Genomic DNA, 15217 nt, shown 5'->3' on the forward strand with positions numbered 1-15217 from the left:
ACTTTTAATATGCTGTCGAAAACAGGAAGGAATATAGAATTCCTTTAAGGAGATGTATTCAGGTTGGTTTTTCCACTCACACATTGTTTTCTCTCCTAGGATCTTGTCTTTCATTTAGCTGTCAGGTCTTCTCAAGCTCCTCCAATCTATGAGAGTTCTTAAGTCTTTCACTGTCTCTCATAGTCTTGACATTTTTGAAGAGTACTGATCAGTTACTTTGTAGAATGTTCCTCAGCTTGGGTTTCTCTTACAGTTTGTCATTAGACTGAGGTTCTGCAATATGGAGCAGAATGCTACAGAGGTGATGTGCCCTTCTCAGAGCATCGTATCAGTGTATGTTTCTGTACTACTTTGAGGCTAACCTTGATGCATTGGGGTGCCTGCCACTACTGACAGTTAATTCTCCCCTGGAAAGTTAGTAAAAATCTGGGGGGACATACTTGGAGACTATGCAAATATCCTTTTTCTGCTTAAACTTTCACTCACTATTTTTTGCACTCATTGATGGATCTTAAATTGTTACTGATATATCTGAATAGTAATTTTTTGTTTCATTCCTCTCACATTATTAATCAGAATTCTTCTGAAAGGCATGATTGACTCTTCTCCTCCATTCATTTACTTATTCTGTTGTCTATTAATATTAATATAGGCCCATGGGAATTTTTTATTTGGTTAATGACTCAGTAATATCTTTTTGCTGTTCCAGTTGTGCCAGCTTTGTGTTTTGGGAGCTCCTTAAGTTTGGCTATTGTGCCCTTTATATATAACTATTCTATTAAAAACATTTTTTTTTAGCATGTCACTACTTTCTAGAGCCACAAGATGCTCCAGAATCATCTTGTATTTTCCCTGACTCAGCCCTGCAATCAACCAGTTTTCCAATAAACCTTGATCCTTTTTATTAGGGAATAGTGTTTAGAAATCAAGCTCTGAGGACTAGTTATGCTCACTGCTACTATGGTGTCCCTGTTTTCCCTTTCAGTAGCTAGGACTAGAAAACATATGTACTATACTAATTGTGTATACATATTTCCATATTTATTTCCTTATCTGCTTCTATTCTTTATTTCTCATTCCTTTTATTATCACTTTTATAATTTTATTGATCATTTATTATCACTTAACATAATGAAAGTAGGTTAAAAATAAAGCAGTTTGGGGATAATAAATTCTAAGACAGACATATTGATAAGCAACAAAACAATCAGGATTCGAAAAAAATAAGCAGACTTATGTGTTCTCAAATGTGAAAGTACTAGAGAGCAAAAATAGGGGAAAAGTCCCCAAACATTCTTCAGTTTTGAACTTCATAGAACAAATTTCAAATTGACAAACTCTCACAGCTAGCAGAAGTGTAGCACCTTATCTAACTCCTAGAAAGGCATTTTCAACCTATGATATTCCATTGATATCAAGAGGTCTTCTCCACAAAGACACTAGATATGGTTTATGTCTAGATACTTATAAAGCAAACAAAGCCTCCCTCTCTTTGTATTTCCTCTATTGCATTCTGATTCTACCTATCTTGATCAGAACCACTCCTCAAAAAGCTTGAATCTTTGTGTGAATATTTTAAAGAAGTCCAAAGAGTTTGGCTTTAAATAGCATTTGTACACTTCAGGTCTTCAAAAAACTGGTTTTAAGTTTTAAACTTTTAACTTTGATAGCCAAAGAGTGTCTTTGAAGAAAACAATTGGAAAGTAGCTGCTGAATGTTATTCTCAGAACTGACATGAATTTAAGCCAAGAGAAACAGCTTTGTTCTCCAGCTACGGGTATGTTAGGTCTGTCACATGGTCTGAAATAACATTATGTACAGTTGTGTAATCCTTAACTGTAATTGAGATATTTCCCCTCACATTTAAAACTGGTCACTCAAATTGTTAAAATATCAATACTTCTCATGAAAATTACAAATTTATTACCTTAGGTAGTCTTCTTAATATTTCACAATTGTCATTTGATAATTATCAGCTACCAGTATCTCAATGTGAAACAGCTAGGTTTATCTCCTTTGCCCCTTCAGCCTTGAATTTCACTTGGAACTATTACAAAATAGTAGACTGATCTATGTATACCATGTGATTTATTTCCTGGTCTCTTCAGTGGATGAAGAATGGTATACACTTAAAGTACCATGTTCATTCTTAGCTGCGGCAGTTGTATTCCTTTAAATTTAGAATTAACTCCAATTGATTGTTTTCCTCCAAAGAGAAAAAATGTACAAGAAAAAAATAACCTATAAGAAAACAAAATTAAAATTCTAAAGTAACAATACCTATAAGATAACTAAATTAAAATTCTAAGGTAACAATTTGATTGGTAAAATCTGTATTATCATTTTAAAAATCTTTTTATTGTACCCTGCTCTTTATGATTTTTTGAACAGCTTTTACCATGGCCATATCCTGTTCTTTATGTATCTTTGTGATTTGAATAGCCCTTAGCTGTGTAATAAAATTCTTCAAATTTTTGGTATCAAGAGACAGTTATAAAAATCTAAGTGGGAATTTTTTATAGAAAATTTAAGAAAAAAGTACGTTTTTTTTTTTTTTCTTCTAAATGTGTCTTCCTTTTTGGACATTTTATAGTGTCTCAAAAATTGTCTTTGGCTTTGTGAAAATTGCATAGTATCCAAAGTAATAGATAAAAAGTAATAGAGAAGTAGAATTTAAGTTGTTGAGTCTTGTAAAGCTAAAGACACCGGATTGGTTTGAGATTTAATAATAGGGCTGCCTTGTAGCCTTTTAAAAGCCATTTAATAATAGAAATGAGATGATAATTCTATTTTTCCCAGAAGATCTTTCTAAAATTTCTACAACTATAAAATAGTGCTAAAGTCAAAAATGAAGACATGCTGACCTCATATCAAGGAACAATTTAAATATAATCCCCGATTTCAAAATGGCACGTAATATGCCTTTGACAGGAATGCAAGCCTTTAGGGATTTTTAAGGGAAATCTGTTTCAAAATAGTCCAAGCAATTTGACATCATTATTAAATATATCTAACGTAATTATGCTTCACTGATGAGGTGATACTCTCAAATTCTTGAGATACAGAAATCAGAGAGCTCTAGAAGCTCCTCTCTTTTGCTCCTTCCTTCTCTGCAGAGATTATAAAATGAAAGGGCAAAGAGGTTAGCTAATTCCTCCACAGTTAACACAGTAAATATTGGCTACTGTTCGACCTGATTTCAACTGCAGCTTTATGATATAAAATCATTTTTTAAACATATTTTAATTAAGCTTCTTTTCATACCAATTTACAGAATCCCACTTGAGATATTTGAAAAACAACAAACAAAAACAATGAGAGTGGGCGGGGCTGTGCTTGACAGGTGTGTTTCACTCATGCAAACTAAGGGCAAGCCCATTCATTCCCTGTGGGCTCAAATCAGGAACTGAAAAGCCATGAGAGACTATCTCTGCCTTTCCTCTCTTTTTGTGGTCTGCCTTATTACTGTATGTCTGATTTTTCTTCCTTGTTGGTTCCCTAGAACACAATTAGAGTTAAATTCGTGAGGACAGATTGTCTCTGAATCCCCAAAGAGAATACACGAGTGAAACTCCATTGATTTAGCTTGGGTGAAGTGATCACACCAGACTCTCTTTTTATTTTTTTGCACATGCTGTGTCAGGCACTGCGATCACTCAAGCAGCTATATCTAAGGGGACCAGGCTCACAAAGTAAAACCATAGCTATATAGCTAATATTTACAAAACATTCATGCTTAGAGTTAGCTAATATATTAATAATGCAGAGTTACATAAAGAAGGCTTTCAGTACTATAGATTACAACGGATCCATAAACTGTGTCTGCTGTGAAACAAAGTAGCTGCTTTAGTTCGATTTCATTACATTTTAAAGCAAAATATTATACTTTTCTATTGTATATCTATAACATATAAAATAAAACAATATTACATTACAGGAATTTATATTCCATAATATTCACAATTGATGTGCCATGAAAATAAAATTTATTAAAGTATATTAGTATAAAATCTTTTGTTTTTAATTTTGGGGTTTACGTTTCATTCTTGTCACTGCTGGCTAAGATCTATTGTGGTGAGTATTCTACTTGTTACATTTAGTTTAAGTGATGAATAAGGATGAAAAACTTAACTTAATGAGTTTCAGGGCACCCTAAGTTAACTGCAGGTTATTCCATTTGTCAGTATGAGACATGACAACATTAGTTCTGCTCAGTTACTTATTTCAAGAGCTACATATTAGCCTTGTATTTAGTGACTCTGCCAGCTATTGTTTGCAAAGCTTCCTCTCCAAATATAGCAGGCTTATTAGTCAAATGTGAAGACACAATTTACTAATGGTAAAAATGAAAAAAAAAATTAGACCACATCCAAATAGTTTGCCCGTAAAATGCCAAGGCTTATCCCATCTTACTTGCATTATTACCTTGCAATATTCAGCTAAACATTCAAATCAGTAGCCACAAATCTTAAATAAATTCAACTGCAATCCAAAATCTGTTAAATACATGTTATGAAAGAAAGTAGAATATTTGATTCACTACCATCCATGAAAACTTTTAAGCTTTTCATTTTGCAAATAATAAAATGACACTCAAAGAGGTCAAATAACACGGTTAAAGTCAAAGTAGTAAGTGGCAAGGACCCAAAATTTCAATGGAGTTTTCAACCTGTATTATAACAGGTAGTTGGTGACCTAGTCTGCATAGCAGCTACTTAATCTGAACTCCAGTTTCAACTAATAACTTTTAATATTATATAAATATTTTTAAAACATAAGCTTGATAATTTAGCATGCTGTTATATATGCAATACAATTCTGTACTTTTCCCATTAATGTGGCTCTTAGGACATCTAGCCTTTTCCCATATTTTCTTTTTAGCTCTTCAAAGACCAGAACCAGTCTTTCTGCTAACTGCTTTGTCAAAAATCTTCTAGTTTCTGGGTTGTACCCAAGATCTGTAACATTAATTTTTTTTTCTGTATTCCTTAGTATTTGTCATTACAAGTAAGAAATTCCTTTCAAAATCCTCTTGTGGGTTTGCTCGTACCTCCCAAGAAAGATACCTCAGAATGTGACTTTATTTGGAAACAAGGTCTTTACAGATATAATCTAGTTGAAATAAAGCCATTTATCCTATATAATTGTTGTCCTTAAAGGGGACATTTGGATACAGAAACAGACATACAGAGAGGGCAGGAGAACACCATGAGCAAGATAGAGGATTGGCATATAACATCAGCAGGCAAAGGATTACCAGCAAACCAGCACATACCAGGAAAGGCCAAGGAAGGAATACTCCATAGGTTTAAGGGGAAGCATGGCCCTGATGACATTTTTATTTCACACTTCCAGTCCCCAGAATTGTGAAAAAATAAGTTTGGCTATTTTAGCAACCCAGTTTTTGGTGCTTTTCTATAACAGCTCTAGAAAACTAATACATATCCCAAACCAAACAAGTTAGAAAATGCATGCATGTATACACACACACACACACACACACACACACACACACACACCCTTTTTGTTTGCTTTTCTAAATTTCTTTCTTTTAGTTGCCAGATTGTTTCTTTCAAATCTTCAAATCAGAGATTCAGAAACTAAACATATTGTCCTCATCCTATTTTACTCTATTTTTCAGATGGTACCTTGGACAACAGCATAGTACATGGTTCTTTCATTTTCAAGAAAGAAATATGAAGTAAAAGGCCACTTTGATCATAATTTCTCTTTGTTTGGTGGAAGTATTTTAAGGTTAATCAATAAACATTTGAATACATAATTAAGTATGAATTCATATGTATGTGGTCCCAAACAAATCTATCTGGTTTGATGACACTGTCATCTACCCACGGCTGTAAAGCAAATTATCCTTTTCCTTCCTTGCCTTATTCCCTCAGTCAGTAAGTATTTGCATGTGATGGTTTCTCCAAAATGCATCTTTAAGTCATCTTTAATCTAAACCTGGCTATTTCCTTAGTTCAAGACTTCATTGATTTTTAATAGGTTCCTACTTGATCAATTTTCTCTAATTTCATCAGTTCTTATAAAACAGATCCATTTTGTTCCAGTGATGCAAAATGTCACATGTATAATAAAGCTACTATTATTTTATCAGTCTATGTGTTTTACACACCCTAACTCAATCAGGAATGAGAATGAAATTGCTTGGAAAGATTAAATAGCAGACTCAGCTCACGTAAAAAGTGGTAGTGCTACAATTCAAGCCCAAGGCTGTTACACTCTAAAATAATATAAACATTTTACTACATCATAAAAGCCTTTTCATTTTGGCTATTAGAAAAACATTATGTTGATTGTCAGATAGTTCTTAAGTATTTTAGTTTCTTTAACACTTGTAACACTTTGTTTTTGCTTATTTTAAAAATCATTACCTATTCTATTCAAACTACTGACAGACACTCAGTAATTAAGGAAGAACTACTGTCTACTCCATTTTGTGCTGCTATAACATAATATTATGGACTGAGTAACTTATATTAAAAAATATAAATTATTCTCTAACAGTTCTGGAGGTTAGGAAGTCTAAGATCAAGGCACTGGTATCTGATGATGGCCTTCTGTTGTGCTTTTAAATGGTAGAAGGTGGAAAAGCAAGAGAGAACAAATGCTGTGAATCTACAAGGTAGAAGAGCTAAAGAGGGTAAACTTGCTCCTGAAAGCTCTTTTTATCGTGGCATTAATTCACTCATAAGTGTAGCGTTCTCTTGATCCAAATGCCTCCCCTTAGGTCTCACCTCCCAACATTGTTGCACTGGGGATTAAGTCTCTAACACATGATTTTCGGGGATACATTCAGACCACAGCAGTTTCTAAATGCCTTGGGCCAATCCATCTCTCTTTTTATTCAGTTCTTTCATTTGACATAATCTGTGGTGAATAAGACCTAAATTAAAATTTCATATACTTGATCACCACATATAATAACATAATACATCAGAATAAGTATAATCACACTTAAACTTGCAAATCAGCTGATGATGTATATATGGTTGGTATGCAAACACTAGAAAACAATAAAGTTTAATTTTTCAGACTACAAAATTTCAGACAATTCTAAAGCAGAACTTAGATCTCACTTTCACGTTTTAAAACCATATTATTGAGATATGATTGACATATAAAAAGCGATATATATGTATACAACTTGATGACATTGGACATAAATACATACTCTTTAAACCATTACCACGACTTATGTCATAAGCCTATCAATCATCTCCAAAAGTTTCCTCTCTCTTTAATATTGCTATTATTATTAATGTGTATGTGTCTGATAAGAACACTTAACATAAGATCTATCCCCTCAGAAATTTTAAAGTATACAATATAGTACTGTGAACTATAGACACTATCCTGTACCATAACTCTCTAGGACTTATTCATCTTGCATAACTGCAACTTTGTACCCTTTGACTAATACCTCCTTTTTTCATCCTCCCCATAGCCTCCGGAAACCACCATTATACTCTCTGCTTCTATGAGTTTGACTATTTTAGATTCCTTATATAAGTAGTGTCATGTAATATTTGTTCCTCTGTATCCTGGCTTATTTCACTTAGCATAATATCCTCCAGGTTCATCCATGTTGTCTCACCATGGCAGCATTTTCTTCTCTATAAGGCCGAATAATATTCCATTCTTTGTACATATCACAATTTATCTTTTCACCCATTGATGGACATTTTTCTGTCTTGGCTACTGTGAACAATGCTGCCATGGATGTGGGATTGCAAACACCTCTTTGAGATTCTCATTTCAATTATTTTGGATAAACACCCAGATGTGTGAATGTTGGACCCTATGGTAGCTTTATTTTTAGTTTTTTTAGGAACCTCCATATTTGTTTTTACCATAGTGGCTACACCAGTTTACATTTTCACTAACAGTGTACAACAGCTCTTGTGTTTTAACCTTTCTAAACCTGTAACTACTATGTTGTAACAAGGGCTACAAAACAGAGTGTCAGAATGAGAATTTAGATGTCTCTCTAAGTATGTTTGTATGCACTTTTAGGCACTTATCCTAAAGAATTTGATAACTTTGTGACCCCTAAAAGATGGGTACTAGTAAGATGACCACAGCATTAGTCTTCTAAACAGGGAAACATTTAAGAAGGAAAGGAAGCAAGGGTACCATTAACAATGGTCATAGGCATATGCAGGGACAGGGACATAATCTAGGACTTTTGCCAGCAAACCAGGGCATAAAGTCATCCTGATTTTGCATAATTGCTATAGTAATAAGTTAAGGAAAAGGGGAGATGAAAAGATATTGGAAAGTATATTTTTGATAAATGGTGAGGGATTATTTATAATGGTAATAAATATGACACCATATTGGTCACTCTGGATCATTTTCAGGTACGTTCAGAAAAACCTATCTATTTCTCTTTGACAAATATTTCTTACAACTGATTACTTTTAAATACTCTACCACCTTCTACCTTACTATACTCACTTTTTTCCCCATAGAAAAGGGGGCTTCTATTGATAGTTACCAGTAAGTCATAAAAACCTGGCGTATTAGTCGACTTTGGGGCTTTGGTTTCTCAAGACAGGAAAAATATGAGCAAATTTCTTTTTTTCTTTCTTTTTTTTCCCCTAATTCAAGTGAGCACAAGTGTTACCTATTAGCCACCGTTAATACTACTTAAGGATGCTATTACTCATTTTGCATTTTCATCTCTACCTCAATCCAGGTGCCACAATCATAAAATATTTCTCAAAAATACAGCAACAAAAATATCAGAGTCTCTTTAGCAGGATTTAAGGTCATTATGAGATTCAATTGTTTCATTTTCAACTTTATATAATTGTTAAACTTGACTTCTGCCAATACTCAAGCTGTTCAAAGAAGTACATACTGTAATCTAATTTGCCATTTTGAAAAGAATAATTTATGATGATACCTTTCAAGTGAGGGCTGTGTACCTGCATTCTTTGCAGATGTAGATTTACTGGAACAAATTCTAATGTTTTCTCTCCTTTGCTGCTGCTTGATTTGAAAGAGGACCCTGATGGAAACCAGAAATGAAACATTATTAGTAAATAATGATAAATCAATATGCATGTTAAAAGATAAACCTGACAGAAAAATGTTAAAATAACTTCAGAAAGAAAAACATATCCTATATTTATGAGTTGCTTTTCTTCTTAGAAATTCAATATTTTAAAAAATTGTCTCAATTATTCACGTAATAATTCTGTAAGGTAAAATAGGGTATTGTTTTCTTTGTTTTAAGATGTTAAAGTTAGAAGTAAAAGAGTTTTTAAAAAAAAATCTCCAGTTCTCCTATCTACATAAAATCAGTTTATTATTATTTTTTCATTTCACAAGCAGGAAATGCAATTCACTTTGAGTAAGTAGAGTTATTGCTTCCACACCTGTTTCCTTGCTCAGTTCTGTCAGAATGTCTTGGTACATATTCACCATTTGGTCACAGTGAGTAAGGACATTTTTTCGCAGATTGTCCCAATGTGGAGAAAGCTCACCAAGTTCTTTTATCTCCTGGTTTCTGTTAAGAGTGGAAGAGAGGAAAAACTTTACTTTTATCTTAAATCCATAGACACATAACCCTTAGTCAGACTTGTCAAGATAGTAAGAAATTATTTCATCATAATTACCAGGAAAGTTCTATGAGCTTATTAGCTTAAATATTTTTAAAAAATTATTTTAGCACACAAAAAATATGAATAGTTTAGACCACACAAATAAAAACATATGTCAAAGGGCAAAAAATTAGAAATGTTAAATTCCCTGATGAAATTTTCACGAAGATGGCAGACTTCCTATTCTTATATACATAGGGAAGATATCAGTTAAAAAGCAAATCGTAAAACCTCTATGTAAAGATGGCTAAGTTTTTAAGTTTCAACGATACAGAATCAAAGAATGTGGGAAGGGATATCTGACCATGTTGGAAGCAAACATGAGATACTTAGGTAATTCCGTTTATATATAATATAGTTACAAATATTTCTTTAAAAAGCAAAAGCCCGGCCGGGCGCGGAGGCTCACGCCTGTAATCCCAGCACTTTGGGAGTCCGAGGTGGGTGGATCACCTGAGGTCAGGAGTTCAAGACAAGCCTGGCCAACATGGTGAAACCCTGTCTCTACTAAAAATACAAAACTTAGCCAGGCGTGGTGGCGCGTGCCTGTAGTCCCAGCTACTCAGGAGGCTGAGGCAGGAGAATCTCTAGAACTCATGAGATGGAGGTTGTAGGGAGTCGAGATTGGGTCACTACACTCCAGCCTGGGTGACAAAGCGAGACTCTGTCTCCCCCCCCCAAAAAAAAAGCCCGAATAACAAATAAATGGTATTGTCAGGTATGGTTTTATTGGCTTCAGCTTCTGCCAAAAGGACAATGTATGAAACTACTGTATGTGTATGCATTGTTCTGTCCTTATCAAAAAGAAGAGCTAACCATGTCATTTAGGCTTCAATTACTAACTTTTATCTAAATCTCTACCCTTTAGCCAAGTTAATTTAAATCATGAGAATGCCTCTTTAAAATTATAGTGATAAATGGTCCAATATGCTGCTTGGTTAGATCTCTTATTCATTTCTGTAACCTTTTACCAACAACATTTTCATGAGGCTAATTTAACCAGTAATAATGAAGCTTCTTTGCTATTTTGGCCATGAAACATGCTAAATACCAAGCTAATAAATTCACAAGCTGTAGAATCTTTAACATTCTGTTAAATGCAAGAATAATGGATGGTGTGCAAAAATGTGACTTGCTTTCAAATGGTTGTAGCTGTCTTTGTTTTGTTCCAATGGGATTGCAATTTTGAATTGCTGCAATTTTCATCTGAGGTCTTTATAATTTTTGTGAACATTCATGTCACTCTCAACTTTTCCAAAGATTAGTATTCATGATGAAGCACTCATGGAAGAAAAAGTAATTAATCAATAGACAATAGAGTAAAAAAAAAAAAAAAAATCATGACCAAATAAGAGACAAAGAGAAGGTTGAAGATTGGGGAGTTAACTTCTTGTTTGCACTCAAACGGCAGGATGTACAAGTTTAGGAAAAAGCAACAACCACTAAAGCAAACAAGTAATTCCAAAAGATTGATATATCCAAGTCCAGAAGAATCTGAGCAATTAGGTTGTATCTGAGATATATAGCAAGTGTAATATATCAACTTAATATGTAAAGTTTCAGTTTTGCTTTCAACATACAGTTATAATGAAAATATTAGCTAACAATTCTTATTTAATACTAATAGATGCACCATATGGTTACAATTTGTATTGTCTCTAAATTATTATCAGAAAGAATAATTAAAGGGGAGATGACGAGGAAGGTAGAAGAGTGATAGTGAAGCCCCTGACTACATTCTGGGATAGTGGGGGTGGTGTACATTCCCTTGCCTAAGATAAGTTTGGCAAAATGTAATCAGAAAAGTTTAGTGTTCTGTGAGGAGTGCCTTAATACAAGCTGTGAGGACTCCATAATTTTTGTTTAAAATTTATTGCACTCTTCCATTATGCCACAATTTATAAAGAGAAGGATACTGATGAATCTGTTTGTTTTAAGAAATGACAGTAAAAATAGGTACACATTCTGAAAAGGACAAACAACGAGCATACTGTCTCTCTGCACTGAGAAAAGTTCCAATATAGGGGAACTACATGATAAAAGTGCAATAAACCAGACAGAGTAATGAAAACATTGCAAAACAAAATGGAGCAGGGTAAGAGACACACTGCATTTATTAAAAAAGAAATTAATAAGCACATTAATTTCATTAAAGAAGAGAGGTATATTCATACTTTAAAATAGAGAAAGATAGAAGATAACTTGGTGCACGAAAATTGGTAAACTTTCCAATCAGGAAGCCTAGGGCTATTTATTCATAAAGACATTTTAATTTGTCACTCAGTGTTCAAAAAACTTCCTGGATTAAAACCTTTGCGCTGGGCGACAGAGCGAGACTCCGTCTCAAAAAAAAAAAAAAAAAAAAAAAAAAACCTTTGCTTGGCATCTCAATCCAGATTCTCTAGGAAGCACAGAATGAGATTAAGCAATGCCAGGTCAACCACAAGGAGGTAAAAAAAGAAGTGATACAGGGAAGAGAAGAAAGCAGCCACAAGGTGGTACATGACTGAGCTGGGCAGAACTTCACAAGAAAACGTGGCCTGTTATTTGGTCATGTGAAACAAACCTAAAGAAGTCATTTGGAACCTTTGTACCTTGGAACAGTTAGTCAGAGAGAGGAACATTTACATGTCAGTTGCTTGTCATACTCTATGTTTCATTGATAAAGATTCATCCTACAGGTCATTAAGTCCTCTGCCTTTTATGATTTCATAATCTGCCCCTTTGTGTAGCCACTGGGGAAACCATACTCTAACGGAGATAGAATTTTCCTGGGTGTGTCCCTATATGACAGTTGCCAAAACTACTGTGAATCCTTCCATGGTGGTTGCTACTGGGGACACGCTAATGCCTTGTCTTCACCTTGAGAGAGGCTAATATAGTAAATGGTGTTAAGAGATAAGGTGACAGTGGTGGCAATATCTGAGGCTCACCATTGAGCAAGTGGTCAAAAACGTGAAGACATGTTAGGATTGTAAGGTTTTAATCCTTAGGATTAGGATTGAGCCAATGTAGAAAAGCACACAAACTGGGCCCAGGACAGACAACCCCATGTACAACTCAGATGTACTTGCACCATCTACTGACAACCCGATAGCATGCAAAATAAGATCCCTCACATATTTCCCAAGAGGAGAGTCTAAATACAGTCCTTTAGAATGACGGCAAGCTGCGATTCCCCAGAGACTTAAAAGAGCGGTAATAAATCCAGCCACAATATCCAATCCTCCAACTAGTTCTTAAGGCCTTAATTGACATTCATCACCTATCTCCTTTACCATGAATCCCAGATTTTCCTCCATACTCTACCAGCATTTTCAGCTGATCTGAGCTGCTGCTGAGTAGGGTGTTGCAGACCTAAATCCTGATGAATTAAGCCCTTAGTTTTCTTGCTTCTATGGAGTCTTGGTTGCTGTAATTTCTCCTTCCCATCAGGGCGTGGAGTACTTCTAAGTTTCAGACATATTTTGCCTCGCTCAGATTCTGTGGCAGTAGCCCTATCTCCTCATGGTGGTGAGTATGGATATCTCACACCATTTTTTTGGTCTATCGTCGTGAGGAACACCAGATCACATATGAAACCAATCACAGCTTCCACTTAAGTGGGATTCTAATTGTGTCCCCTGACAGAACAGCACTGCTCCCCTGACTACACCACAAGAACCAGGATTCTAAGTGGCAAAGTATAAAGTTGTAGGAAAAGGTAGTGCAAATACCACAAGCAGATCACTGCTATTGATTACAGGAAGGGGCTACCCTTAGTCCCAGGACTGTGGGTCCTGGGTATGATAAATACAACATTCTATATCAGCGATTGGTTTGGTGTATTTCCCAATCCTAATCCTAGAGGGTAGTATCCCAATTCTAAGGTTTTTCCTCATGCTGGTGTCTTGGCTGAACTTTTCATGATTAATATTATTCCGCTGTACCATCAGGCCTGTCGCTGTTGGGTGATGAATCACATTATGACCATAAGCTTACTGTTATGCCTTCTTTGATACAGCAGCAAATGTCCCTTAGTAGAAGCAATATTATATGGGGCACTATATCATTGGATCAGTCATTCTTAGGCTATCAGATGTGGGTGCCAGTGAAAGCACAGTAAGCGGAAAGACAAACACATATCTAGACCATAATTCATCCACTTAGGACAAATTGCTGCCTGCTCCAAAGTGGAGAAGATGCAACTTAATTTGCCTGCCACCCAACAGATGTTGGGTCTCTATTGTACCCTGGAGGAATGGTACCATCTCAGTGGCTCACTGTCAGTCTGCTTCTGGCATTTGATAGTTAGAAGCGACAATAGCTATATTAGCTTTGGAAAGGGAGGCCATGTCCTGGGTCCACGCATTTTCCCTGCTTCTGTCGCTAAGATCTAAGTCCAACCACAATAGATCATTCTCCTCATGGGTCTATTGCACAAACTCTGCAGTAACTGAGAAAGGAGGCTGGCTAATATCCACTAGACACGTGACAATGTCCACCTGGTAGCAGAAAGCTTCCTCTGCAGTATTTACTCTCTGATAGGCATGGTTTTGACTGTGCTCACTCCTACAGCCCCATCTACATGTCTCTTGCTCATATCCCTTATATTTGATTTTCTAGTCTTATTTCTTTCAGGCCCATCAGATTATTAACTCTGCCAAAGCTCAATGTACATCTGCACCTAAGGTTACCTCCTTCTCTACATGAAGGGAACACCAAGTAAACGCTTTGCTGATCTTCCCACTGGGTAAATTTCCTTCATTATTGACCGTGAAGTCCACCCAACATGTCAGGCTGACCCGTTTTTATACCAGCACAAGTTCTTTCCTCCTCCATGAGACAGTCATAGGGAACTCTTAAGGGTGTGAGTTGAGTACATGTTGAATGTACTCTCTAGAGTATATTCAGGAACTCTAAAGGTCTGTAATGACACTTTCCTATTTGCTTTTCCTAAAGATTCCACATAACAGAGTTGTTTCTCACCACAGACACTTTCAGCCCCATTGGCTCTCCTTGGTCACCCCAGGATTTATAATACAGTCTGGATCTTCTGGGATGTCCTTCTTGAATGGGCCCCACTTGTCACATTCTGCTGTTTAACTCAATGGTTTAACATATATTTATAAAGGGGTTGATTAGCAGTTAGTTAAGCACTAGACAAAAGGTCTTAATGATACGTGAATCAGAAATATAGTCCAAAGCACATCAATTCTTTTTTCTTTTTTGAGATGGAGTCTTGCTCTGCTGCCCAGGTTTAAGTACAGCAGCATGATCTCAGCTCACTGCAACCTCCGCCTCCCTGGTTCCAGTGATTCTCCTGCCTCAGCCTTCCAAGTAGCTGGGACTACAGGCACCTGCAATCATGCCCTGCTAATCTTCATATTTTTAGTAGAGATGAGGTTTCACCATGTTAGTCAGGCTGGTCTCGAACTCCTGACCTCAGGTGATCCACCCGTCTCAGCCTCCCAAAGTGCTGGGATTACAGGCGTGAGTCACTGTGCCCGGCTCAGCGGGTTAATTATTTGCATAGATGAAAAAAAGACCTTTATTGTGTATGTACACATATGTGTTACACTACTTATTTTCCTCATTATTTGTCA

General features: G+C 35.7%; 1 protein-coding gene across 8 annotated transcripts in view; it reads right to left on the minus strand.

Moving 5' to 3' along the window:
* INPP4B (inositol polyphosphate-4-phosphatase type II B) overlaps nucleotides 1-15217 on the minus strand; it is an 813118-nt gene that overhangs the window by 167062 nt on the left and 630839 nt on the right. For all 8 annotated transcript variants that reach the window (XM_001091644.5, XM_015139258.3, XM_028848782.2 and 5 more), the window contains 2 exons: nucleotides 9408-9538; nucleotides 8933-9037 (listed from right to left, as the gene is read on the minus strand). In XM_001091644.5, the coding sequence (XP_001091644.5) occupies nucleotides 8933-9037; nucleotides 9408-9538 (236 nt within the window). The remainder of the gene's footprint in view (nucleotides 1-8932; nucleotides 9038-9407; nucleotides 9539-15217) is intronic.

The sequence above is a fragment of the Macaca mulatta genome, chromosome 5, assembly GCF_049350105.2.
Source record: "Macaca mulatta isolate MMU2019108-1 chromosome 5, T2T-MMU8v2.0, whole genome shotgun sequence".
In the NCBI taxonomy this organism is placed as follows: domain Eukaryota; kingdom Metazoa; phylum Chordata; class Mammalia; order Primates; family Cercopithecidae; genus Macaca; species Macaca mulatta.